Genomic DNA, 27,385 nt, shown 5'->3' with positions numbered 1-27,385 from the left:
CATTCTGCTCGGAAGCTGCTGAGCTTGGTCCTAGATCCTCACAGCCCTATTAATGTCAGTGGGAGGTAGGCGCCTACATGTTTCTGCGGATCTGGGCCTTAGTCCCTACTCAGCCACCTACCACCTTTGGGACAATCCTTAAACCCGATAGTGGGCATGTCTGGGAGCTGGTGGGGCAGTGCGTGGGCGGAGGGTGGCTGGGGCTCAGTCTCTCAGCAGGCAGGCTAATGAAATCATCATTTTGTCCGTTTCCTGAGAATGGGCCAGGGCACTGATCACCCTCTTCCCAGCTCATTTTCCAACGTCTCCCTTCTGCTGTGAGGCCCAGGGTCCCAATGCACAGCCTCTCTCCTTATGCAGCGGAGCCAGCTGCAACCCTATGGGTCTACCCCAGGGCCCTGTATGGTGCGCTGCACCGTAGTATAGTGACCAAGAGAGGAAGATCCAGTGGGTGAGGTAGTCGTTCTGTTGGAAAGAGAGACAGGCTTCAAGTCCCACAGAGCTTTTCATCCACTGCGGCTAAATTGCATGCAAGAGAGGAGGCAGCAGCCAGCACAGCAGCCCTTGAGGCAGGAAGGACTGGGAGGGAGATCACTGGGGCAGCACCATCCAGGCTGAAGGGAGGACTCTGAGTTGAGGCAGTTTAAGACCCTTTAAAACAGCAAGATTAAGGTCTGCTTGCACAGCCATTGCAAACCTCCCAGCACTTTCTGCCCAAATAGGGGTTTGCCTCAGGGCCCCTGGGCAAGTCCCTCTTCCTCTCCCTCTGCTGTGTTGTGTGCAGTGTCTTTCTGCCCCGGAGGTGCTGCATTTCAGTGCTGATGTATGCAGACAGCTTGCAAAGTGCTTAGGGATGCAAGGTGCTGTCAGTGGTTTGAGCATTGGCCTGCTAAACCCAGGATCGTGAGTTCAGTCCTTGAGGGGGCCATTTAGGGATCTGGGGCAAAAATTGGGGATTGGTCCTGCTTTGAGCAGGGGGTCAGACTAGATGACCTCCTGAGGTCCCTTCCAGCCCTGATATTCTATGATTCTATGTTTGTATTGGAAGCAATGCTGCACTGAAGCCTCCCTTGCAGAACTTGTCCCTTCCCACTCAGGAGCCCTCGTGTTGGTCGGAGAACATGCACTTTGTTGTTACTGTATCTAGCTCCTGTTCTGATCAGCAAACATCACTGCAGGCAAGCAGCATTCACAGTGACCTGACGAGTTCCATTGTAGGGACATTGCTACAAATCCCAGGGCTCTGGGAGAGCAGGTGCTCTGGGTTTGTTCAGTTCCTGACAGTAAGGCAGCAATGAAGGAAGGGGTGGGGCATGGTGCACTGCACTTACACCTGATGGCATTTCGGGGATAGGATTTCTGGGCGGGGGAGACTGAGACCTGGTCTACACTACAGAGTTAGGTCAATGTAAGGTAACTTTTGCTCCTGCCCATGTAAGTCACCCACTACACCAAGGTCAAAACTCCACCTTCGCGAGAGGCGTAATGCTCAGGTCGGTGTAGTTAGGGCAGCACAGGGTCTGTGCAGGCACTGCGTTACCTACAGCGCCTGTTGGCTGCTCCCAGGGCTGACAGCCAGAGCTGTGAGTCCCATGCATGGGGGACAGCTCGGGCTGTCAGCCCCAGGGCCGGGGGCTCCAGCTGTCAGTGCCTACCCAGTTAAATTGGTGGAAGCACTCCTGGTGAGGACGCGCACCACCGACAGATGGGGTGTCGTGTGGACATGAACCACCGCAGTAATGCCTGCGGTTGCTGTACATTGATTTAACGTAGGTTGATTTAATTTTGTAGTGTAGACTTGCCCCGAGTGATCCCCAGTTTCCATTCTGCTTCACAAACCAGCAGCCCCGTCCATCGCCGCTCCTCCCCCACTGCTCCTCTCTGGCTGTGGAACGCACCGCTCTCTGTCCCTGAGCTGGGGCGAGTTTCTGACGGCCTTGGGCTAGAACCCACTCACCCAGGGCTGCCTGGCCAGGTGAGAAGACCCCCAGAGGGTGGGGGAGCTGGGTGTTCTGTCCAGGGAAGTTAAGCCCGGGGCCTGACACAGGAAGCCATTCGTAGAAGGCGTGGCTTCCACTGGAAGGGGTGTGGGAGCACTGATTTCAATGCACTCTGAATGATTTCTCTCTCCAGCATGCCCAGCTGCTTCGTAAGGTCTCATCCCTGGCCCTGCCCACCTCTTCAGTCTGAGCTGCGTTAGCTCTGCCATGCAACCAGTCTTCCTGGCAAGGCGGGGGCATCTTCTCTTGCCTGCGCTGCCCACTGCGTGTGTGTACTTGGCCCGGAGCGCAGAGCCCTGAGTCGATGGAACGGACGCACAAGTCTTTCCGTCCTCGCTATAGTGACATCTCCTGTCAATCAAAATGAAATATTGCAATTCCTCCTGCTGATGGGTGCTGGCCTTTCAGGCTGTGTGGGGGTGGGGAGCCGGCAGGGCGATGGAACATGGAAATCAGACAGCAGTAGATGTAATAACAACAAAGTGAACCGTTTGAGGCCAGTTCTATAAATAGCGGCTGGAGCAGAGATGAGGTATATTTATCCCTCATAAGGGAAAACCTCCATAACTCACTCTTGGCTCTGGCCCTTGCCGGTCACAGGTTTGCAGGCCTGGCTGGGGTGGGAGTGGGGTTGGACTGGCTGCACTGTGGGAGTTTGGGTCTCAGATACACCAGCTATATTCAGATCAGATCCTAGATCCCCCTTAGACCCCAGGAAAGACAGAGGTAGGGCGTCTGCTCACTCCGTTACCCATCCCCGAGTCCAGGCCCATGTTGGCACTGGAATGGCTGCTTTCCTTTGCGGTGAGGCCTGCCCTGCGCTGGGGGCGGGGGGTTTTAGCACTGGTATGCCTGCCCCCAGGTTATGCAGTGATAAGGGAGGGCAAGTCAACCCCCCAGGCCCTTGGGCACAGGCCAATTTAACTGCAGTAATGGGGCAGATGGGTTTGATACAGTGGTAACTTGAACTCATTGGGTGCCATGTTACCAAAGGTCTTGTGCAGGCGGTGAGGAGCTGACCTCTGCCCGCTGGACACCCCGTGTCCCTGAGCATCCTGTGCAGGTGTCTGAGTGAGCCCCGCCCCACGGACGTGCTGCAGCCCCACGGATCCTGTGAAGGAATCGGGCCCTGGCCCCCGCCCCACGGACACGCTGCGGCCCCACGGATCCTGTGAAGGAATCGGGCCCTGGCCCCCGCCCCATGGACGTGCTGCAGCCCCACGGATCCTGTGAAGGAATCGGGCCCTGGCCCCTGCCCCATGGACACGCCGCGGCCCCACAGATCCTGTGAAGGAATCGGGCCCTGGCCCCTGCCCCACTGACGCGCCGCGGCCCCACGGATCCTGTGAAGGACTCGGGCCCTGGCCCCTGCCCCACGGACACGCTGCGGCCCCACGGATCCTGTGAAGGAATCGGGCCCTGGCCCCTGCCCCACCGACGCGCCGCGGCCCAGCCCCCCACGGGGGCCTGGCCTGGGGTCGCTGCGCCTCAGCGGGCGGGGCAGGACGATCAGAGCCCCCCGGACAGGGTGAGGGGCTGCGCGGGGGGCCGAGCCCAGCTCCGGCTCGCGGCCAGCTGAAGCCCGGGCCCCGCGTGGGCCGGGCCGGGGGCGGGAGTCGCTGCCGCGGCCCCGCCCAGGGGCTGGAGGAGGCGGTGGCTGCGGGCCGCGCTGCTCGGGCCTGGCCGCCGGGCGCGGAGCGAGCGGCTGCTGCAGCCATGTAAGTGCCGGGCCGGGCCGGGCCGGGGAGCGGGAGCGGCCGGGCCGGGCCGGGCCGGGCCGGGCTCGCTGGCGGCGGTGGGCACTGCTCCCGCGGCCGCTGCGCAGCCCCCTCTCCACCCTCCCCCGCACCCCTCTGTGGGGGGGCCCACGGGGACTCTCCCCCCGCACCCCTCTGTGGGGGGGCCCACGGGGGACTCTCCCCCCTCATCCTTCTATGGGGGGGCACACGGGGGACTCTCCCCCCGCACCCCTCTGTGGGGGGGCCCACGGGGACTCTCCCCCCTCATCCTTCTATGGGGGGGGCCCACGGGGACTCTCCCCCCTCATCCTTCTATGGGGGGGCGCACCCCTGCATGGAGGGGGGCACTCGGGCCCGGGGGACGCTGGGCCATCGTCATTTTCCCTGTCATTGCCGAGTAACTGTAACCTCCTTCGGAAAGGAGTGATCAGGCTCCAGCTCCCAGGGAGCGCTCTGGGTGCCAATTGGCTTTGATTTCCTCGCTGCCTGCCGGACTCTGTGTCCAGCGAGTTGCATTATTTGGGTAATAACCAGTGTGGGTTTCAGAGGCTGGTGCTGGAGGAGTTTCCTCAGCTTGGTAGGCTGTAATTTACAGATGAAAGGTTTCGGCTCCTTGCAGCTTGTCTGCCCCCCTCCCCACCCTCCCCGGCTTGCTTTTGATGCTGGGCCTGTTTAATCCTTTGCTGGTAGCTAAGGCATGGCACAGAAGAGTCCAGCCAGAGAGGAAAGTATGCAGCGGATAGGTTTGGTTTGACAGTAAGGCTATTGCAGTGATGGGATGTTTCTGAAATTCAGGGCTGTGACCTCGAGTTCTCTGCGCTTGTGTGTGCCAGCAAGATCAGCTGAGGGGTTCCTCATTCTTAAATTACCAAGAAGCATTTTCATGGCCCTTGAGAGCTGAAAGCAGCTACTGTGAGAACCCTCTTGAAAGGGGACCTGCACAGAGAAAGTAATTAGGCCTGTGCTGCTTTCCCCCATTTTATGATGACTACAGAGAGCTCAAAAGGGGCTTCTGGTGTTTGCCAAACTAAATGCTTTAGTGTGTGTGTTAGAGAGTGAGTGAGTTATCGTGGAGACATGGAAGCAAAAATGGATGGGAACCTGGGAGGCAGTGACCATGAGATGGTCGAGTTCAGGATCCTGACACAGGGAAGAAAGGAGAGCAGCAGAATACGGACCCTGGACTTCAAAAAAGCAGACTTTGACTCCCTCAGGGAACTGATGGGCAGGATCCCCTGGGAGAATAACATGAGGGGGAAAGGAGTCCAGGAGAGCTGGCTGTATTTTAAAGAATCCTTATTGAGGTTCAAGGAACAAACCATCCCGATGTGTCGAAAGAATAGTAAATATGGCAGGCCACCAGCTTGGCTTCACGGTGAAATCCTTGCTGATCTTAAACACAAAAAAGAAGCTGACAAGAAGTGGAAGATTGGACAAATGACCAGGGAAGAGTATAAAAATATTGCTCAGGAATGCAGGAGTGAAATCAGGAAGGCCAAATCCCACTTGGAGTTGCAGCTAGCAAGAGATGGTAAGAATAACAAGAAGGGTTTCTTCAGGTATGTTAGCAACAAGAAGAAAGTCAAGGAAAGTGTGGGCCCCTTACTGAATGAGGGAGGCAACCTAGTGACAGAGGATGTGGAAAAAGCTAAAGTACTCAATGCTTTTTTTGCCTCTGTCTTCACAAACAAGGTCAGCTCCCAGACTACTGCACTGGGCAGCACAGCATGGGGAGGAGGTGACCAGCCCTCTGTGAAGAAAGAAGTGGTTCAGGACTATTTAGAAAAGCTGCACGGGCACAAGTCCATGGGGCTGGATGCGCTGTATCTGAGAGTGCTAAAGGAGTTGGCGGATGTGATTGCAGAGCCATTGGGCATTATCTTTGAAAACTCATGGCTATTGGGGGAGGTCCCAGATGACTGGAAAAAGGCTAATGTATTGCCCATCTTTAAAAAAGGGAAGAAGGAGGGTCTTGGGAACTACAGGCCAGTCAGCCTCACCTCAGTCCCTGGAAAAATCATGGAGCATGTCCTCAAGGAATCAATTCTGAAGCACTTAGAGGAGAGGGAAGTGATCAGGATTAGTCAGATGGATTCACCAAGGGCAAGTCATGCCTGACTAATCTAATTGCCTTCTATGACGAGATAACTGGATCTGTGGATGAGGGGAAAGTAGTGGACGTGTTACTCCTTGACTTTAGCAAAGTTTTTGATACGGTCTCCCACAGTATTCTTGCCAGCAAGTTAAAGAAGTATGGGCTGGATGAATGGACTATAGGTGGATAGAAAGGTGGATAGATCATCGGGCTCAATGGGTAGTGATCAATGGCTCCATGTCTAGTTGGCAGCCGGTATCAAGCGGAGTGCCCCAAGGGTCGGTCCTGGGGCCAGTTTTGTCCAATATCTTCATTAATGATCTGGAGGACAGCGTGGATTGCACCCTCAGCAAATTTGTAGATGACACTCAACTAGGAGGAGAAGTAGATACGCTGGAGGGTAGGGATAGGATACAGAGGGACCTAGACAAATTGGAGGATTGGGCCAAAAGAAATCTGATGAGGTTCAACAAGGACAAGTGCAGAGTCCTGCACTTAGCACGGAAAAATCCCATGCACCGCTACAGACTAGGGACCGAATGGCTCAGCAGCAGTTCAGCAGAGAAGGACCTAGGGGTTACAGTGGACGAGAAGCTGGATATGAGTCAACAGTGTGCCCTTGTTGCCAAGAAGGCCAATGGCATTTTGGGGTGTATAAGTAGGGGCATTGCCAGCAGATTGAGAGAGGTGATCGTTCCCCTCTATTCGACATTGGTGAGGCCTCATCTGGAGTACTGTGTCCAGTTTTGGGCCCCACGCTACAAGAAGGATGTGGAAAAATTGGAAAACCTCCAGCAGAGGGTAACAAGTCATGTGTTCCAGTCCCCTCATCATTTTTATGAGGAGAGGCTGAGGGAACTGGGATTGTTTAATCTGCAGAAGAGAAGAATGAGGGGGGATTTGATAGCTGCTTTCAACTACCTGAAAGGGGGTTCCAAAGAGGATGGATCCAAAGGCTGTTCTCAGTGGTAGCAGATGACAGAACAAGGAGTAATGGTTTCAAGTTGCAGTGGGGGAGATTTAGGTTGGATATTAGAAAACTCTCTTTCACTAGGTGTGTGGTGAAGCACTGGAAAGCGTTACCTAGGACGGTGGTGGAATCTCCTTCCTTAGAGGTTTTTAAGGTCAGGCTTGACAAAGCCCTGACTGGGATGATTTAATTGGGGATTGGTCCTGCTTTGAGCAGGGGGTTGGACTAGATGACCTCCTGAGGTCCCTTCCAACCCTGAAATTCTATGACTCTGTGGTTGACTGGAGAGCTGGGAGGTTTAGGACATCAGGGTGTCCATGGAAGCAGAATCCAATTAAGTGAGATGGAAAGTGATCTTTATTCCACCTCTTTGAAAACCTGTGACCCAAGCTCTCCTTGCTAAGGAGTCAGCATCCCAGCCCCTTTGTTAAAGGGTTACTTGAACTCCCAGGCCACATTTGAGTTTTCCAGTGAAAAAGGAAAGACCAGCCTTGCTTGACACTCTGATATTTATAAGGACAAAAATCAAGATGCGAGAACCTGCCAGACAAAAATCAAAGTGTGTGTGTAAATGTATGGGGGTTTACCTTTGTAGCTCACTTTTAAGTGTATCCCCAAGTTTTGGGCTCCAGCTGTACTGTGATGCAGGTAGGCGCAGGATCTGGGCCTTCGCCTCCCATTTGGGGCTAGGTTTGGAGGCCAGTGGGTGAGTCTTCCTTAAACTAGATGGCACTTGCCCAGGCCAGACAAGATAACACACTGGGTTCTCTTTTCCTTCCTTCCTTCCCCTTGGTTGTATTAATAGAAGCTTTGTAAGTTATGAGGGGAATTTGGTGATGCAGGCTGTGTGTTTCTGGGCAGCCTCTGAACCGATTAGTGATCGCTTTAAGACCTTTTGCTTTTGTGTTTTCTGGCATCTGTGTCCTTGGCGCGTATTACTTCTCATTGACGCGCAGGAGGGCACTTGCAGAGGGCATCCAACATGGGGGCTCTGCCTATTAAAGCTTGAAGGCCCAAAGAGTTTTCACCCATTTGCCATTTAGGGCCTGCCTCATCTACTCTTCCCCCCCCCACCCTGTGTTGGAAGTGGCTGCGTGCTCTGGGTGGAAGGCCGGGCAGCCGCCCCCAGGCTGCAGTGCTGCAGCCGGCCCTGTAACCAGTCACAGAATCGCAGCAATCAGAGAGAGGTCGGGTTGGGAGGAACCTCAAGAGCTCACCTCACCCCATGCCAAGGCAGGCCCAGGTGTGGGGAGCTGACGGGTGCAGGAATCGGCACCTTTGAGCGCTGCCTGTCTCCTCGGTGGGGGCCGGAGTGCTGGGCGTCAGGCTGGTGGGGCTGGTTTGCTTTGAAGTGTCACAGGAGGCAGCTTTGGCTGCCCTTGCCCAAGCCCTCCAGGAGAAAGCCAGTGCTGCCTCCGACAGCTAGCTTAGCTGGCTGTGTCCTCAGAGGGCAGGGACAGGAAAGGCCCGTTGGGTCTAGCTGGCTGTTCCCCGGGAGGCAGGGCAAGAACAGTCCCTGCAGGGTATTGTCTCAGGCCAGTGCAGGGTGCATGTCTCCATTCCTAACCCTTCCCCTCTCCCCCTGACTGGGAGGCTGATTCCCCAGCTCCAGGCTGGGGGGCCGTTGTCAGACCTTGACTCAGCCTGATCTATGTTTCTCTCAGCCGAAGAGAGGAGAGTGCGGGACAGAGTGTAACCTAACCCATCCAGGCAACTGCAGCATGCCAGAGCCGGGGGCGGGGAGTGCCCGAATTCCCCTTCGCCCCTGGAATACTCAGCTTCTAGTGGAGCAGCTGGCATGCCTGTCTCCCTGGATTTGGTGCCTGTTGCTGCTGGTCCTGGAGAGGGGCCTTCTGCGGGACCTCTGAGGACAGAGTCCCCTGAGCAGCACTGGGTGCTGTCAGCAAGTTACAGGTTCTGGGAAGGGGAAACCTGGCACTGCAGGCTGTCTTGTGGAGTGGAGCCAGCTTCTGCAGTTCTGTGTCTCTGCCCAGGGCTCCCAAGTGTGGGAACGAGCAGCCAAGCCCTGGGCTTCAGCATGCTTTGGGGTAGCTGGGTTCACCCTCTGCCCTGCCTCGTTGGGAACTTTTACAAACTGTCGTTCCATGACTTGTCCCCAGGCACATAACTTCCTTCTGGGGTCTCTCTGGCTGCTGGGTGATCCCGCTTTGGGCCTCTGCCATCCAGAAGGGACAGGAGGTGATTAGAGCCACTTCCTGTTGCTCTGCAGCTTGCTTGTGTGTTTGTCCTTTTGCATTTTCCTAATCCACTTAAGAGCATTTTTGCTGCTTGAATTATAAATACTGTTGCAAAGAGCACTTTCCCACACGCTCCTGGGCTTGGGGGAAACAGACTCAGGTGCTCAGCAAGCTGAGCAGTGCTTACTCCATGGCACAGTAGTATGGGTCACCTGGGGAAGAAATGGATCTGCATGCCAGTGGGGTGCGATGAATGTGTGGGCTGCATGCCGCTCAGCTCCCCAGGGGATCCCTGCATGGCAGCGCTTGCAGGATGTGGAGTGGAGGGTTTGTGGCTACTCGGATCATCCTGTGCTTGCTCCCCTCTCATAAAGGGGTCACAGGACTATGCATCCTTGCGTCTGCTCGGGGGCCCGTCTAGCTTTTGGGTCCAGGTGCTGGGATAAAGATTTAGCCCACAGAGGATGGTATGAACTACTGAACCACTGCGCTGCTCAGGTTTGGCGCGGTTAGCCCTGTCTTGTCAATGGTCCCCAGGAGCCATTGTGGGCTGGGCTGTCTGAATGTAGCCAGTGTCCGGGAGCAGTGAGGACAAGGCAAGGGGGTTCTCGCAGCGTTAAGCATGGATGCTTTCAGTCCACCCAGTGCAGCAGCCTGACGCCAGCTTCCTGGCTCCGCTTATCTGTCTTGTGGGGGGAGAGTAGGTGTGGGCCCGCAGCTGTGCATGCCCCACAGCATGGCTCTCTGCTATCCAGCATCTGGCATGCAGCGGCACCTCCAGCACGGCAGAGTTAAATAGATTAGGGGGTGGGGGAGCGAGAGGCAGCCGAAGACGGCCTTGCCTTCAAAGGCTTTGACTCCCCCGGGCCGTGCAGTGCACTGGTCACCCTCTTGCTGATGAACTCTGTTCCCCAGCTCCATGTCTGACAGCACCTTAGGGCTGCAGGAATCCTGTTAGTCATGAATACTTTTGGAGTGATTGCTCTGGGTTGCACATGAGACATTTCCTACTGTGCTGGGAGGAGAGCCGGTCTGATACGGAGAGCTCGCGCTGCCCTTGGGGGCTTGCATGCGGACAGCTGAGGCACTGACTGGAAAATGCCCCAAATTCCTGGCCCTCACGGCCTGAGACATGCTTTCTGTGATGGGAGAAGAGGAAGAAGGCTGGAGGAAGAGCAGAGTATGGGCTTCCTAGAATAACCCACAGGTTACCACTGCACTCCTTCCGCCCCCCCCAATGGCCCATCTCTCACGTTTGTGGCAGGGACAGCTTTGTTCTGTGTCTGTACAGTGCCTAGCACAGGGGTGGGCAAACGTTTTGGCCTGAGGGCCACATCTGGGTATGGAAATTGTATGGCGGGCCATGAATGTTCACAAAATTGGGGGTTGGGGTGAGGGCTCTGGCTGGGGGTGCAGGCTCTGGGGTGGGGCCAGAAATTAGGAGTTATGCGTATGGGAGGGGGCTCCGGGCTGGGGTAGGGAGTTGGGATGCGGGAGGGGGTCAGGACTCCAGCTGGAGGTGTGGGCTCTGGGGTGGGGCCAGGGATGTGGGGTTTGGGGTGCAGGAGGGAGCTGGGAGTGGAGCAGAGGAGTTTGGAGTATGGGAGGGGCCTCTGGGATAGGGGTGTGGGTTCCAAGGTGGGGCCAGAAATGAGGATTTCAGGGTGTGGGAGGGGACTCTGGGCTGATGTTGGGGTGCAGGGGGTGATGGTAAGGGCTCTGGCTGGGGCGTGGGCTCTAGGGTGGGGCTGGGGATGAAGAGTTTGGGGTGCAGGAGGGTGCTCTGGGCTGGGACTGAGAGGTTCAGAGGGTGGGAGGGGGATCAGAGCTTGGGCAGGGTTTGGGGCTTGGGAGGCGATGAAGGGTGAAGGGTGGCGCTTACCTCAAAGCAGTTCCTAGAAGCAGCAGCATGTTCCCCCTCGGCTCCTACTTGGAAGTGCGGCGCCGGCCAGGCGGCTCTGCGTGCTGCCCTGTCTGCAGGTGCCGCCTCTGCAGCTCCCATTGGCTGCGGTTCCTGGCCAATGGGAGCTGCAGAGCCGGGACTTGGGGCAGGGGCAGCGTGAGGAGCCCCCTGGCTGCGCCTATGTGTAGAAGCCGAAGGAGGGACATGCCACTGCTTCCGGGAGCCACAGGGAGCCACGGCATGCACCGAGTGGGGCAAGCCCCCATCCCTGCTCCCTGGCTGGAGCACCGGAGCGGGACAAGCCTCTGACCCTGCTCCCCGGTGGAAGCTCAAGGGCCAGATTAAAAGGTCTGATGGGCCGGACACAGGCCATAGTTTGCCCACCCCTGGCCTAGCACAAAGGGATCTGGGACTGGGGCTCCTTGGTGCTACCGCAGTACACAGCCTGCTCTGTAGCCTGAATCCAATTTTCCTGTGTTTTCAGTTTTCTGGCTCCATCCAGTTCAGCCCCTGCCTGCCCCGGATTCCCGTTGCAGAGCAGTCGCCTGGGCGTGTTCTGCCCCCAGGGGGGTTAGTGCCGAGCGCCTGTGGCAGCTGTAAAAGTCTGTGGCTGCTCTAAGCTGCCTTGGGTGCTGACAGGCCCTTTCCCTGTTGGGCTGTAAACGCAGAAAGAAGAAGTGGGAGTGGAGGGCAGCCGGACCGTGCCTAGAAGCCTGGCGCTGTCTGACTGTGCAGCCCTGGGGCTCTTCCCTGCCAGGCGAGGGTGGAAGTCCAGTGGCTGACTGACTCATAGTGCATGACTGAGGCCAGAGCTCTGGCTTCAGTGTTTCTGCCCCCTTCAGTGCAGGCTTGGAAGCTGCTGCTCGTGGATTTACCCCAGGGCCTCGAGGCTTGGAGGAGCAGAGCTCAGCCTGGGAGATGTCTCTTGGCCTATGAAGCGAGGCGGCTGGGAGCCTGGGTCTTCTGGGCTTATCTCACCCTCTCTTCTAGGCCCTGCCTATGCCAGAACCTGGCATTGCTGTCGGTGATTGTCGGCAGCAGCCCCCCGAAGTGATGTTGCAAAGGGCTGGGGTGGGGCAGAACGTGGGCTGGGGACTTGCTGAGACGGGCCAGGCTCTGGGACCAGTACCGAGCATGGGTTTGTCGTGTCCACACCAAGTGGTTGAATAGTTTTCAATGGCAGCTCAGAAGGGCCTGTTGGCAACCAAATGACCAGGGAAGAGTATAAAAATATTGCTCGGGCATGCAGGAGTGAAATCAGGAAGGCCAAATCCCACTTGGAGTTGCAGCTAGCAAGAGATGTTAAGAGTAACAAGAAGGGTTTCTTCAGGTATGTTAGCAACAAGAAGAAAGTCAAGGAAAGTGTGGGCCCCTTACTGAATGAGGGAGGCAACCTAGTGACAAGAGGATGTGGAAAAAGCTAATGTACTCAATGCTTTTTTTGCATCTGTCTTCACGAATAAGGTCAGCTCCCAGACTACTGCACTGGGCAGCACAGCATGGGGAGGAGGTGACCAGCCCTCTGTGAAGAAAGAAGTGGTTCGGGACTATTTAGAAAAGCTGCACGGGCACAAGTCCATGGGGCCGGATGCGCTGCATCCGAGAGTGCTAAAGGAGTTGGCGGATGTGATTGCAGAGCCAGTGGGCATTATCTTTGAAAACTCATGGCAATCGGGGGAAGTCCCGGACGACTGGAAAAAGGCTAATGTATTGCCCATCTTTAAAAAAGGGAAGGAGGAGGATCCTGGGAACTACAGGCCAGTCAGCCTCACCTCAGTCCCTGGATAAGTCATGGAGCATGTCCTCAAGGAATCAATTCTGAAGCACTTAGAGGAGAGGGAAGTGATCAGGAACAGTCAGCATGGATTCACCAAGGGCAAATCATGCCTGACTAATCTAATTGCCTTCTATCTGAGATAACTGGCTCTGTGGATGAGGGGAAAGCAGTGGACGTGTTATTCCTTGACTTTAGCAAAGCTTTTGACAGTCTCCCACAGTATTCTTGCCAGCAAGTTAAAGAAGTATGGGCTGGATGAATGGACTATAAGGTGGATAGAAAGGTGGATAGATCATCGGGCTCAATGGGTAGTGATCAATGGCTCCATGTCTAGTTGGCAGCTGGTATCAAGCGGAGTGCCCCAAGGGTCGGTCCTGGGGCCGGTTTTGTCCAATATCTTCATAAATGATCTGGAGGACAGCGTGGATTGCACCCTCAGCAAATTTGTAGATGACACTCAACTAGGAGGAGAAGTAGATACGCTGGAGGGTAGGGATAGGATACAGAGGGACCTAGAGAAATTAGAGGATTGGGCAAAAGAAATCTGATGAGGTTCAACAAGGACAAGTGCAGAGTCCTGCACTTAGGACGGAAGAATCCCATGCACCGCTACAGACTAGGGACCGAATGGCTCGGCAGCAGTTCTGCAGAAAAGGACCGAGGGGTTACAGTGAACGAGAAGTTGGATAGGAGTCAACAGTGTGCCCTTGTTGCCAAGAAGGCCAATGGCATTTTGGGGTGTATAAGTAGGGGCATTGCCAGCAGATCGAGAGAGGTGATCGTTCCCCTCTATTCGATATTGGTGAGGCCTCATCTGGAGTACTGTGTCCAGTTTTGGGCCCCACACTACAAGAAGGATGTGGAAAAATTGGAGAGAGTCCAGCGAAGGGCAACAAAAATGATTAGGGGTCTAGAGCACATGACTTATGAAGAGAGGCTGAGGGAACTGTGGATGTTTAGTCTACGGAAGAGAAGAATGAGGGGGGATTTGATAGCTGCTTTCAACTACCTGAAAGGGGGTTCCAAAGAGGATGGATCTAGACTGTTCTCAGTGGTAGCAGATGACAGAACAAGGAGTAAAGGTCTCAAGTTGCAGTGGGGGAGGTTTAGGTTGGATATTAGGAAAAACTTTTTCACTAGGAGGGTGGTGAAACACTGGAATGCGTTACCTAGGGAGGTGGTGGAATCTTCTTCCTTAAAAGTTTTTAAGGTGAGGCTTGACAAAGCCGTGGCTGGGATGGTTTAGTTGGGGATTGGTCCTCCTTTGAGCAGGGGGTTGGACTAGATGACCTCCTGAGGTCCCTTCCAACCCTGATATTCTATGATTCTATGATTCTTATCAGCTCCAGGCCAGTTTCCTAGTGTGGCTAGGACCCAGGTGTGTTTGGGCTGAAGGGTAAGGCCAGGTTCGAACTCCAGCTCAGGCCTAACCCTCTCCGTCTACACACATGTTGTGCTGACCCAGAGCCCCAGCGCCCCGTGGGGATGGAGGGTCTGAGCCTCTGGCAAGCTGGGACCCAGGGTTCAAGCCCTGTTGCTTTGCAGTGTGGGCGCAGCCCCGCTGGATTCATGCACTGGGAATCCACCAATAGTATCCCAAAATCCCACGGGCCCACTCTCTGTGACCTCTGGACAGTCGAGTTTCCCCACGCTGCACTATGAGCACAGGGCCCGAGCAGCGCTAGGAAGTGTGGGAGTTGAGGGCTGGACTCGGATGCACAATGCAGTGTGGATGCTGGAGCCCTAGGTTAGCAAACCTAGGGTCTGCTGACTTGAGTTCTGCTAGCCCAGCCCTTGCACCATCACTCACACTGATGGTTGGATTTAGCCCATGAAAGCCATGGCTCCACCTCCATCCTCGGCTCTCCCTGTCTAGGGCCTAGGTGTCGCAGCCTAAGTGATGCGTACAACTACCTGGCACATGTGGGGCCCAATAGGGAAGGCTGGGTTTACATTGCTTTGGGCTGGTCTTGGGCCGGTAATGTGAATTAAGTAGCGCGTGGGTGTTGTCTTTCTGACAAGTGTGCGGGGCAGCGCCTGAGTCTCTCCTTGGGACCGTCGGGAAGCACCGGCAGGTGGAGGTGACTGGCATGGGTTAGAAACCTCTGCCAGTGATGCGTTGTCTGCAGTTAGCCCTGACTCATGGGGCAGCCTGCCCTGGTCCCTGATGGACCCGCAGAGCATGGAGCAGGGCTGGCTCATCAAGGCGGGAGCCAGTGTGGCACAGGGACCAAAAACTAGGGCTGAATGGCTGGGGACAGCTCAGCTGCCCATGGCCCCAGGCTGAGGGCGCGGAGGTTGCAGCTGGTGGCGCTGGGGCTCTGTGCCCGGGCTTAGCTGAGATCGGAGTCGTTCTGGAGGGGGGACTGGACATCTGAGGGTTGCAGCCTGGAATCTCACCCCCTTGGATAGTGACCAGGGGCAGGCTCCCCGGTGGCTGTTGGGCCAAGTGGATTGAACTGACAGTTGCTGACTCTGTCCTGCCCTCCAGCTCCTTTACGTACCCAGGTCTCCTATTGTTTGCACTTTTGTCTGTCCAGGTTCAGCTCCATAGGGCGAGGTCCTGCCTGTTGCTTTGTCCACACAGCCCTGTGCATGCTGGCAGCCCTGCGTGCCCATTGCAGGTGATGAGCACAGGGCCCATCCGTGCATTTTGCTCCTGAGCTGGGGGTGGGGTCCCTCTGACGCAGGGCTGTACCGAGGCCCCTCAGGACTGAGCTCCCAGGCAGGAGAAGCTGTTCTGTAGCAGCGAAATGCTCTCCTTTCCCTTTTCTGTGCTCCTGCAGCAGGCTTGAGCTGCCAACCCGCATTGAAACCACGCCAGAGGGTTTGAACCAGGCACGACGGCAGGACCTGCCGAGCTGGATTCGCGCTCTGCTGTGAAGCTGGCAGAGCTGCACTGGGCTGGGGAGGGACTGGCGGACCCTGCGTGAGAGGCACTAGCAGGCCTCGTGAGGACAGCGGTGCCTTTGGCAGGCTGACTGGGTATGAGTCTCAGCCCTGCTGAGTTGCCAAGTAAATGAAAAGCAGCTACGAGCAGGGGGAGGGGAGGGGAAGAGAGGAGAGGAGCAGGGGTGGAGGGGGACACTCGTTCACTGCTTGCTCCTTGTCGGGGGTAGGTCGGTGTTGCAGGTGGGGGGGAGGCTTAGTGCAGGACTCCCAGGGGCTCTGAGAGCTTGAGGCCCCTCCATGTTATCGCTGCCCTCCCAGCTCCCACTGAAGGGCAGCTGGTGGAACTTGCCGGGAGCGTGCCTGGCCCCCCGCCCCAGGCTGGCCTGTGGGCAGTGCGGCAGAGGCCCTGGCCAGGAGCTCTGCTGGGCTGCAGCTGCGGGCAGGGAGTGCCGGGAGCACGGCCGTTCCAAGGGGTGACGTGGAGTAGAAAGGACCCGAGCCAGGGCCATGTGCTTCTCGCCAAAGAGAGCGGAAGGAATGAGCAAAATGGTTCTAGCCTCTGCCGCCCTGCTGGGACCGGGGGCTGCCTCAGGCGCCCCCAGGGACAGGCTCAGCGTGGCCACATACAGCCATCAGCAGCTGTCTGAGGGGTGGCCTGGGGGCCATGAGCGGCCTTTGTCTTCTCTCCTGGCAGAGCAGACACAGCTGATGGCTGGCAGCTTTTGCGTCCTGTGACTGACGGGCAATTACTAAGCCTCTCCAGGGAGACACAGGTGGCTCTTGGATAGAGGGCTGTGCCTCTGCTGTGCTCGCCTCACCCCATGAAGTTGGGCTGCAGACGGCCCTGGCTCTTCGTGGCAGCAGAGACCCTGCAGGTGCAGCCCCTGGGCTCGTGCCTCATTAGGGGCCGGATTCAGGGCTGGTGGAGCAGGTGCACCTCTGCTCACGTCTAGGCACCCTCCTGAAGCCAGACGTCCTGTTACAAAGGTGTGGGGTGTGTCTCTGTGGGGGCTGGTCACTGCACCCGTAGGGGCACTTGCACTGGGGAAGAGGGGTGCGTGGTATTTCATTGTGTTAGCTTCTTAACAGGGCTCTGTGACTCTCTCTGCTCCGCAGCAGGGTCTGCTGGGCAGCGCCACTCAGGGCTTAGATCCTGACATGCCCGCAGCATGTTGTGTTCTGGCCTGTCAGCGTTAACCCCTTAGTGCCATCCGATGTCAGCCCTCAAGCTAAATGGGAAATGCTGCTGCATGGAGAATTTATTCCCCTCCTCTCCAGTGTGCACGCCGGGGATTTGCTGTGGAGATACTGGCAGGCGAACCCAAACCTCCCTTCATTTGGAAGGGTTTTCCCTATTTGATGGGTGGAGCTTGAGTGGAGAGGGCTCCAGGGAGCTTGGAGCAGGCTGTGCCCCTGGCCCAGACAGTGCTGAGCAGAGGCCTTTGTGGAGTTAATGTTTACTAGCAAAAGTGCATGGTGAGGCTCCCTGGGTGCGGAGAGGGGGGCCAGAGTGGCGGGTGGGGAACTGCCCAGTAGCATAGCTACTCCCCACTTCCTCTCCACCTAGCCCCTCGGCCGCAGGGCCTTGTTTCTCACCTGTGGCCCATTCGTTGTGAAGTTGCCACCTGGGAGTTCTCCCAAGAGAGCAGCCATCCCGGTGCAATGGCGGTACACGCTGCTGAGCCTGCGCTGACGATGCTGTCCTGGGGCCTCTCAAAGCTAGAGGTGGGGAGGCTGCCAAAGACCTTGTCTTTGCTTGCAGTGGCCGTAGGCCATGTGTAGCTGCATGCCACAGGCTTTGTCCACACTCGCTGCAGTGCGTAGCTACATATGGCAGCTAAAGGCTTTGGCAGCGGGATGTGATGCCGCTAAGCGTAGCAGTGTAGGCATGGGAGGTGCAGCCTGGGCATGTAGCAAGCAGTACATACTTCCTGCGCTGAGGGAAAGCCAGCAGGGTATTTGAGCCCCACCGAAGGGGAGCCAGGTCCAAGGAGCCCAGCATAGCCGGAGAGGGCATGTGATTGCATTGTGAATACCTGCTCCCTATTGAGGGTAGTGTCACTCGTCAGCGGGTTCACTTTGTGGGCAGAGTGCCACTCCACTCCTCATCCTCCTCCCGCCCCGGCCTGGGTGTACCATCCAGAGAGGACACCTGAAGTCAGTACGTTTAGCTTGGGCCAGACGGAGGGTTATTCTGCCCTGGAAATCCAAGGTCTGGCCGTCTAGCTGATTGCAGTCTGGGGGTCTGCTGACTCGTAAGGCCTTAGTACGGTGCTGAAGGGTGCATGATGCAAGTCCCCGGGTCTGGCAGTATGTACGGCTACCACGGGATCCAGCTGCCATCAGACAGAACAAGGCGCGTCCACTGGAGCCTCCCCCGTCAGTATGTTCAGTGACAGCACCCAGAGCATACAGCTGGTGGGAAGAGCGGCAGGGTAACTGCCCCAGGTGCTTTGCAGACCTCCAGGCTAGGGAAGACCAGATGGTGTAATGGCCTGACTTGCGCCCTTGCTTCCCTTGCTGCCCTTCCTGCCCTTCTTCTGCCCAGAACCTCCCAGACCAGGAGAGTAAAGAGAGACATGGAACTGCCAGTTCGAGCCTTGTGCTCAGATGTAACTGGGGGAAGCTGGAAGGAGTGTTGGGGAGAAAAGTGACCGGATGGGGGTTGTTTGGGTGTGTTTTGTGGCATCTCTGTGTGCTTCTGCTTTGGTGTCTATTTCAGTTTAATTCCCTAGTGATCATGCTAAGAGCGCCTGTTCTCTTCTTCCTTCTCTATGCTGTTCAGCTTTTTTTGTGATCCAACTGCATCTTCTAGGCCAGAATGGCTTATTCTATGTATTTGAGAGGTCGCATGATGCAGTGTGTAGAGGGGTTGGGAGCTGGGACTTGTGGGTTCTCTTCCTGGCTTTGTCACAGACTCCCTGTGTGACCCTGGAGCAGTCCCTTCGCCTGGGTGCGTCAGTGGCTCGTGTTTGGGCATACTGCTCCGGTAAGGAGTGGGACGCCCTGTGAGACTTGCAGGAGCAGTGCCTCAGCACACGGCATTGTTTGTTGTTCCACTTCATTGCCCTGCTTACTTCACTGCAATTCTGCAAACCATGAACATAAAGTGTGATTAGTGTTCTTGCATCAGACCATTGCTGCCTCTCCTTTGAACGATGGGACGGTCCACAGGGGTCTGGGACAGACGTGGCCCATTTCAAACTAGGGCGATCCTGCAAAATCTAGGCCAGGTGTGAGAGTGGGGGAGCTTTGCAGACCTCTGAGCTGGGAAGGATGGGTGCAGCCATGCCAGTAAGCTCTGCTTCATTGATGGTTGGAGATGTGCTACCCTCACCCCGGTGCATCCACAGCTCTGCTGGCCTGTGACAGGCATGGGAACTGGGGACCAAGTACAGGTCTCCCCAGAGCACGGAGCAGGAGCTTGGGTCAGTACCCAGCATAGCCAGTTCTTGCCTGTTCAAAAGCTGGCCGTGGCAATTCCCTGCTGAACTCTAGAGTGGTTGAGTCCTTGGACCTGGAGCTGACAGAGCCCTGTTAGATCAGCCAGCCTGTCCCCCAGGGTCACCACAGGATTGTTCCTGACAGCAGGGTGGGCTGGGGCTGAGGTGGTACCGGCCTCTGCTGTGTCAGGCTGAGAGTGCTGGCTGCTGCTCGGGAGCTGTGGAGTGACTGCCCCAGCCTGGGGTGCCTTGGGCTAGTCTGACAGCACGAGATTCATTTGCTCTTTGAAGCCGGCTGGGCGGTGACCTGTAGCTCATGACGCAAGCGCTGAGCAGAGCTGCACACAGCACCCCTGGATAAGAAAACTACGTACAGCTGCAAACTGCGAGGGCAACGGCCCAGACTGTGCTCCCGCATGCAGAGCCTCTTGCCTGTGAGCTCCTCTGACTCCAGTTCTCTCCTGGGGTGGGTGGGGAGGGGTGGCTGGCATAATGTGGCTAGTGTGGGGCTGCTCTGCAGCCTTGGTACAAGAGGGTTTGTGGGTGGGGGCAAGAATGAACTAAACCCTTCATTGTTTTCCTTGATTAGCTGGAAAGGGGCCGCCTCCCTGCTCTGTGCTGGAGGGAGGTGCAACTGCCCTTGCAGCATCTCGCACGGAGCTTGTACACGGGGATGCAGTTGCATCTCCATCCTCGAGTGCAGTGGGGGCCGAAGGGCAGACTCTTGGAATGTGGGAATTCTCTCCCTGAGACTAGGCCTGGCTGCAGACGCCCTCTGTATGGAGCATATTGTACCTGCAGGCTGCAGGTTTAATTGCACTCGCCTGCTGCATCCTGGAAGTCAGGGAGACCCTGGAACAATTGTAGCTGCTGTGTCTTGGCTTGGGCCCTGAGTGAGCAGGTCTGCCCCTCCTGCACATGGCCTCGCTGCTTCTGGCCGCATTGTCTGGAGCTGACTCCCCACTAGGAGGCGCTGTCTTTATGGGGAGGCAACTTTGAGTTCAAGCCTCTGGCTCCCACCCTCCATAATGAAGCTCTTCAAATCAGCAGGGGAGACAGCAAGGTCTAGTGGTTAGAGCACATGACTGGGAGTCTGGACTTCTGGGTTCTGTTCCTGCCTCGGCCGCTGGCTCACTAAGGTGGCCTTGGGTGTGTCACTTCCCCTCCCCGGGCCTCAGTTTCCTTATCAGTGAAATGTGGGTAATTGCACTCGCCTGCTGCAGCAAGGTGCTTTTGAGACCTTTGGATGAGAACCTGTCTGGACAAGCTGAGTGTTATAGTGTCAAGGTGTTCTCACTGCTGTCCACAAAGGGGGCTCACTACCCACAGGCGGATGGACGTAGCTGCCCAGGGTAAGGGCCCAGCGAGAGGTGACTCAGGCTGGGGTGGGTCATTTCATGGCCGACACACCCACGTTAGAGACAAGGATGGCTGCAATCTGCTCCCTCACGTGCCAGAGGGTACTTCCTTGGGGCTCCTGGGGAGCAGCCAGTGCAGCCCATCTGTGCACTCATGTCCTAGGGGCTGCGCCTGGCGCTACCCAGGCTCTGATTTCCACACTGGGTTTGTCAGTTCGTGGCGTGCATGTGAGAGACACGTTCCCCCGAGCTCAGAGTGCAGTGGCGTTGGCCCTGGGGAGAGTGGGTGGTGTAGGGCCTGGATTCAGTGGTAATACCCTGCTGCTGGGACTCACATGATCATGGGACCATCTGCCGAGGTGTGAGACGCAATCGAAATGCTGCCAGCTCCATCCAGAGCAAGGCTGCCCTTTGATGGTGCTGCCCCACCCGGGGTCAGCCACGGGATGGCGCTATCTCATAGGGTGGATAAGAACATAAGAACAGCCACACTGGGTCAGACCAGTGATCCATCTAGCTCAGTATCCTGTCTTCCAACAGTGGCCAGTGCCAGGTGCCCCAGAGGGAATGAACAGAACAGGGAATCATCAAGTGATCCATCCCCTGTCGCCCATTCCCAGCTTCTGGCCGTCATAGGTTAGGACACCCAGAACACAGGGTGGCGTCTCTGCCCATTGTGGCTAATAGCCATTGATGGACTTATCCTCCATGAACATATCTAGTTATATTTTTAATGCAGTTATGCTTATGGCCTTCACAACATGCCCTGGCAGTGAGTTCCACAGGTTGGCTGTGTGCTGTGTGAAGAACTTCCATTTGTTGGTTCTAGACCCGCTGCCTCTTAATTACATTGGGTGACCCCTGGATGGGTGTGTGGAATAGTCCAGTTTGGGGGCTAGTGTTATCAGCCCTGCTTTACAGATGACCACAGAGAGGGCAAGGGACCGCTCAAGATCCCAGCCAGTCAGTGGCAGAGCTGGGAATGGGACCTAGGGGTCCTGTGCACTAGTCCATGCTATTTCACCTGTCTTGTGTCCTCAGTGAAGCCTGAGTTGTACAGAGCTTGGGGGAGCGGGGAATGGCTGGCACCATTACCCCATGTCTGCCTTTCCTGTTGGCTACTCACGCCGACTGGTGTAAAAGAGGCCACGTCTGTCATGTGAGGCCTGAAAGCTCTTGAGGGCTCCTGGGGAAGGCCGCGCACAGCCAGAAGAGAACAGTAGCTGGAGCTGCCTGCACTGACCACAGGGACAGAGCTGGGCTCAGTGGGGCAGAACTGAGCAAGCGGGAACTTCAGAAAAGCATCCCACTGGGCCCTGCTGTTCCGGTCCTGGGGGCCCACCCAGGCTGAGTTCTGACCGGCAGCCTCCACCCGTCAGTGCTCCACACTGGGCCTTTGTCAGTCTTGCCGGCCCCAAACACCTTTCCCTTGTGACCCAGTATGACTGGAGTCTCTTCTGTGTGGGTCCGTGGGGGCTTGAGCAATTGGCTCTTGCCCGTAGTCCCCTCTGGTGGGGGCTCCCCCCCCCAGCCTTGCAGGACACGGGCCTGATTCTGGCATGTCTCCCCAGGGCTCAGTGAGCACTGTGGTACCAGTCACCTCATTGCAGTCGCCCACCGAATGCAGGCTCTGAGTGGCACTCGGCCGGGCTAAGCCCAGACTCATTGCCAGGTTCCTGGCTTGCCCCCTTCTCTCAGTGCCAGCCTAGCAGCGCTGGGCTCTCTCCCTATCAGTGGGGGCTGGGGGAGGAGTTCCCAGCTCTTTGCAGCTGATATCCCTGTAGTTTCCTGTCTGAATCACATGGCTGGAGCCAGTTTCCATGGAGAAGGCGAAGGGGGTGGGCTCCCGGGTGCCTTTAAGACTTCAGTGTTTTCCTTCTGTCCATGGGAGTGGAACAAAGGGAAGGCGAGTGGCCGGCCGCGCGCTCCCTGCGCGCTCGCTCTGCCTTTGCACCGGACATGTGAGTGCCAGTGGGCGGAGGGGCAGTGCCGGAAAGGGGGTGGGGGTGATGGGGGGGCTGCTGGCTTGTTTAGGGCTGCCCCCCCCCCCCGCTCTGGTATTTGCATCCTGCTGAGCAGCCCTGTGGGGGAGATGTTGGGCTGAGTGCCTGTAGAGAAGGGGACGCAGCCTAGAGCTGGGCCAGCAAACCTTGGCTGTCCCTGCGGGATCTGGCTGGTGCTCATGGTGGTGGCTTTTGCCTGCAGGGTGATCTCTGGTTAGCGTGGTGACATTGGTCTGAGCGCGGGCTTGTGGCCTTTTGACAGGCAGGGCATGCAGAGCCTTAGGATAGCTCCTTGCAGTCAGTGCTGGCCGCTCTGCGTGCCATGGACCAGCCGGGCTTTGCCAGCAGTCATACCTGGCAGCGCCTGCTCTCTGGGCCAGGGCTTCGCTCCTGAGCCCTATTGTTCTCAAGTTCAGCCTCGTGCTTGGGTATTTACAATAGTTGTAATCCAGGGGTCTGGATTGATGTCCCTGGGGACCAGGATAGGCAGCTCCCGTCCCTGCTGCCAGGCCAATAGGCCCTGGAGGGACCCACTCCGAGATATTCAGGCCTTGGTCTCTGCAGAGCAGGGGTCCATGAGTGTCACTGGGCTGAATGTACAGCTGCTGTGTCCTCTCGGGACTGGGTTTAATCCCCTGGTGCTGCCCACGGCCCGTTTCATGCAGACACTAACCTCGGGGCGCTTGGCACGTGATTTTTGTAAGCCAGTGATGGCTGGGGCTGACCACGCGCACGCTGAGTTGGTGGCAAAGCGCCCACTGGCCTCGTGGACTGAGGCTGATAGCAGATAAAACCCCGCTTGTTCCTGTCAGGGAAGGATACGTCTGGTTTCCTGGGAGGCTCGGGGAGAACTGGAAAGGACTAATTGGAAGCCAAGTCATTGCATAGAGGAATCTCCCCAAGGTACCCCCTGCCTGGGGCTTGGTGGGTTCACCCCTCGGTGTGTGGCTCCCAGAGGTGCTGTGCTGCTGGAGGAGATTCAGTCCAGGGCCAGCTGCTAGCTCCAGCATTGCTGGAGGGCGATGTCATTCGCAATGCCCCACCCCTGCGGCTGCATCCGGTTCCCAGTGCCTCAGCGCAGGGATCCGCAGGGGCTGGAGGCTGGGGCCCTTGACGTAGGCAGGCTGTGGGGGCACTTGGGAAGGCCACCCACTGCCAGTCGATCAATGGCTGTTTGTCCTGCTGGCGGCTGCCTCCTCCCTGGGTTAGCACTTTCTCCTTTCTCTGCTATTGTGACAGGCTGAGGAATGCTTAAGGAATTGAAAGGACAAACCTTGCTTTGTTGCTGCCTTGGCTACTCCCATGTATTCCTGCCCGGCCACTGCCTGCCCAGAAAACTGGGGTGGGGGTGGGGGTGGGGGTGTTAATGCCCGCTTCCCAGTCAGTTCTGCTGGGATGCTAGACCTGGGTGTACCCCAGAACCTTGCAGTGAGCCGGATGGTGCCTGGAGAATGGGCAGGCATCTGGGCCAGGCCTGGGAAATGTTACCAGCCACCCACTAGCCAGAGGCCAGCTGGAAAGGGGTTGGGGGATGGACAGGGGGCACTGGGCTCTGCCCTGACCCGGCTTGGAAGCTCAGTCTGTCATGCTGGCCCCTAGCTAGCTGCTGTCTGACAAATGCAATCCACGTCCACCCCCTCCCACCCCCAGAGTGTTCCTTGGAGGCAGGGCATTGTGACAACCGAATTGCAGAGCTCACACCTAATTAACCATACCTCCCTGACCCCCACCCCGTGGCAGGTGACTGATGAGCTGCTCAGAGCTGTGACAGATGGAGGTGGCATACGTGCTGACCAGTAGACCTGGGAGCAAATAGTTATACCAGGCCCCACACGCCTGGGTTAGTGCTGCTACCACTACCTAGTGCTGGCTAGAACCCTCGCAGGGCAAGCGCAGGGGGTGGGGGAGTTGGCTACCCTCACTGGGGCAAGCGCGCATGGCAGTGGCTGTGGGGGGGAATTGACAAACACCCCGTGCGGATGAGCCTGCCGGGGTGACTGTCCTGGGCAGGCTGCGCCAGCGGTGAGCCTCCAGACCTGCGGGAATCCCCTGGTGCTGAGGAGCCGCCAGCACCTGCCCAGGGCCGGCGGCTGATGCTCTCAGGGCTAGAGGAGCCAGGTTACGTGCCCGTCCAGTGCTGAGGAAGGGTGAGAAGTGCCGAGGGGGCGCAGGAGTGTCTGAGCTAGCGCTGCTCCTCCAGCAGGGCGCTGACGCCTGCCGGAGGGGCCTCTCCCCGCCAGCACCCTGGAGAGGAGGCTGCTGGTGCTGGGGGGCAAATCTGCTGGCCCATGGGAGATCCCAGGACACAGGGGCTGCATCCCTGGGTCTCCATGGTCCCCTCTTGGCCCGGAAATGGGGAGGAGCTCTGGTGGCGCAGGACCCATAGTGGTGCCTGGCCAGGCCTTCTCACTGTCCTCTTCCTCCTTGGCCTCTCCCTCGGGGCTATTTATAGGGACATCCACTCTATTTCTGTTCTGCTGAGGGAGATGCGAGGAAGTGAAGTGGGGAGGGGGTTGCTAGGGCTGATCCCGTTTGTGCCTCAGAGCTCCTCCTGGCTTGGTCTGCCCCCAAGGACTCAGCGCTGAGTCCTGCATGCACCCACCTTCTCCCTGCTCCTGGGACTCACTGCTCAGCAGGGATCTGACCTTGCAAACCCGGTGGGAGAACCCCTGTGTCCCCACTAACTTCCTGGGGCCTGGCTCTAAGGGCTGCTCTCCATTGCTTCTCTTGGGGGTGATTTTTTTTAACACTGAAATAGCTACGTTGTGCAGCCCCTAGTGTGGACACAGCAACAGGGGTCTAAAGGCACCCTGTGCCAAGATAGCTTATCCCCCTGCCCTATAGGAATCGTGCACTGGTGTGAGCATCTTCACCCGGGGTTCACAGTGTCCACAATGGGCAGTAAAATCAGCCCTGCCTCCTAGCACCAGGATTGGCGGAGGGCAAGTGGTGGCCAAAGCACCTGAGCCAAAAGCGACAAAGCAATGCAGCCCCCATGGAATAGTCCCGCCCCGTTGATTGGGGGTGAAACCAATCGGGCTCCATTCCATTTAACGGGGCTTTTAGGGGAATTGTTCTAGAAACGTAGAGAGTCTAACAGAGAAGGGTGTCCTGCTGCAGCTTTTAAACCATCTGATAGGATTTAATAGAGAAATCTGTGGCAGAATTTATGTCTCCTGGGTGACTTAAAAATCTCTAGGACTCTCAAAGGAAGGGCTCAGGGCTGCCTGGAAAATACTGGTTAGCAGATTCCTGATGCTTTGACCACGAAATCTATCTGTAGGGACTGGCTCCTGGAGAGCAGCGGTGAATCTTAGTCCCGTGGGTGAGGGCCGCATGGAAGCGGGAGGGAACTAGAAATGGAACCTTCTAAAAGAAAACCAGGGACTCAGGTGAGAGGAAAAGCCAGAGTAGAAAGTCCATGGTGCCTGGAGGAGCCCCGAACATGACAGGCCAGAGCTGTGTGGGAGTGACAGGAGGTGCAGAGTGGAAATGGGGTGAGAGCCTAGCAGTGAGGGGAATTAGACACTGGAACAGTTAACCAGGGAGCTGGTGGTCTCGCCATAGCTTGGAGAATAGGTAGCTTTCTGTCAGACATGCTGTAATCCAGCTTCTGGGATGGGCTCCGTCATCTAGGTGGGCAGGGGGCGGGGCGGCTGGTCATGGAATCCCCTTCCATTATGGGCCCTGGGGAGAACAGGGCACCTGCATTGTCCTCAGCATGCTCGTGATGCTTGCAGCTCTGCATTAAGACAATAATTGTAATCAATTCTCAGGCTTCAGACAGGTGCCTGCAGGGTCAGGAAGGAATCACCCTCCCAGATGCACAATTGGTCAGATGTTTTTTTTTTTTTTTTTTTTTGGGGGGGGGGGTGGTGTTTCGCCTTCCTCTAAAGCATCAGAGATTGGCTACAGCTGGAAACAGGACAGGGTTGCGGGTGGTCCAGACTCCTCTGTTTAGATGCCTGGGACTTGCTCCCATGCTCAGGATCTAATTGATCACCAGGTTTGGGAAGGAATTTTCCCCCAAGTTAGATTGGCTGGGACCTTGGGGGGGTTTCACCTTCCTCTGCAGCATGGGGCACGGTTTTTCTTCAGGAATCACCTGTCACATCTCATCTCATCAGTCCCTTCCATTTCGGGGCCCCTCAGTCCCTGCTGCTCTCTGCCTGTGGCACACGATACTTTAGTCTCCCGAGGACAGAAATGCTTCAGTCAAACATCACTGAGCTCCATGCGGGGTGTCTGGGTGGGATTCATTGGCTGGAGGATTCATTGGTGCTCAGACTGTCTGAAATCTAGGAAAGGGGCAGGAAGAAGTGTTGGGAGACCCGCCCAAGAGGTTGTCCATCAATCTGCAGCTGCCTGGGGTGGAGCAGGGCTGCGATATTTAGTTCATTTTTGCGGGAGCATTTTGGGGATCGGAAGGGGACATCTCGGGTCTGTGAGCCTGCCAGCAGCCTTCAGAATCCAGAATGAGAGCCCTGTGAATCCAGCTTTGTTCCAGGCTGGCGGCCTTTGCTTGTGCGGGGCTCCAGGGAACCGGAGTGAGGGGTGAGAAGTGCGTGGCTTTGCAGACTGTGCCTAGACTTGCCATGGCTTTGTTGTGGATCTTGCATGACGCATGCTGCATCCCCTGCTGTACTCCCCTCTCTGCTGGCCAAGCACTCCCTGTGGGAAGGCCCCAGGTCCCAAACCCCTCTGTGATCAGATCCTGCTGCCTCAGCGGGAGTCTTGCCATTGATGTCAGTGGAAGCAGGAAGGGAGACCTTGAGGTTCATGCCGAATTCCCTTTGCTCTCCCTTCCTTGACTTCGGTGCCCCTCGCGCTCGGGATGGATGGGCAGTGCTGAGTAGGGAGGACGCCTGGCAGAGAGAGAGCCCTCTGGGCACAGCTGGTTTCACTTGTCAGAGCAAACCCTTGAAAGTGGTGGCATGGGATTGGCATAAAACCTACACAGCTCAGCACAGGCCAGGGCTGCGTCTCCTCAGAAAGCCTTACATCGCA

General features: G+C 56.9%; 1 protein-coding gene across 6 annotated transcripts in view; it reads left to right on the top strand.

Moving 5' to 3' along the window:
• The window catches only part of RIPOR1 (RHO family interacting cell polarization regulator 1), a 115,394-nt gene that overhangs the window by 21,370 nt on the left and 66,639 nt on the right, over positions 1–27,385 (top strand). For 3 of the 6 annotated variants that reach the window (XM_074968333.1, XM_074968331.1, XM_074968332.1), the window contains exon 1: positions 22,162–22,336. The exons of 2 other annotated variants lie outside the window; for them this stretch is intronic. In XM_074968333.1, the coding sequence (XP_074824434.1) occupies positions 22,177–22,336 (160 nt within the window). In that variant the 5' untranslated portion in view covers positions 22,162–22,176. Of the gene's footprint in view, positions 1–3,632; positions 3,719–22,161; positions 22,337–27,385 lie in introns of those variants that run through there. One more of the 6 variants, XM_074968335.1, reaches the window with a different exon arrangement.

This window comes from Natator depressus, chromosome 12, assembly GCF_965152275.1.
Source record: "Natator depressus isolate rNatDep1 chromosome 12, rNatDep2.hap1, whole genome shotgun sequence".
In the NCBI taxonomy this organism is placed as follows: domain Eukaryota; kingdom Metazoa; phylum Chordata; order Testudines; family Cheloniidae; genus Natator; species Natator depressus.
Note: the sequence above shows the minus strand (reverse complement) of the source record. Positions and strands in the feature narration are given on the sequence as shown.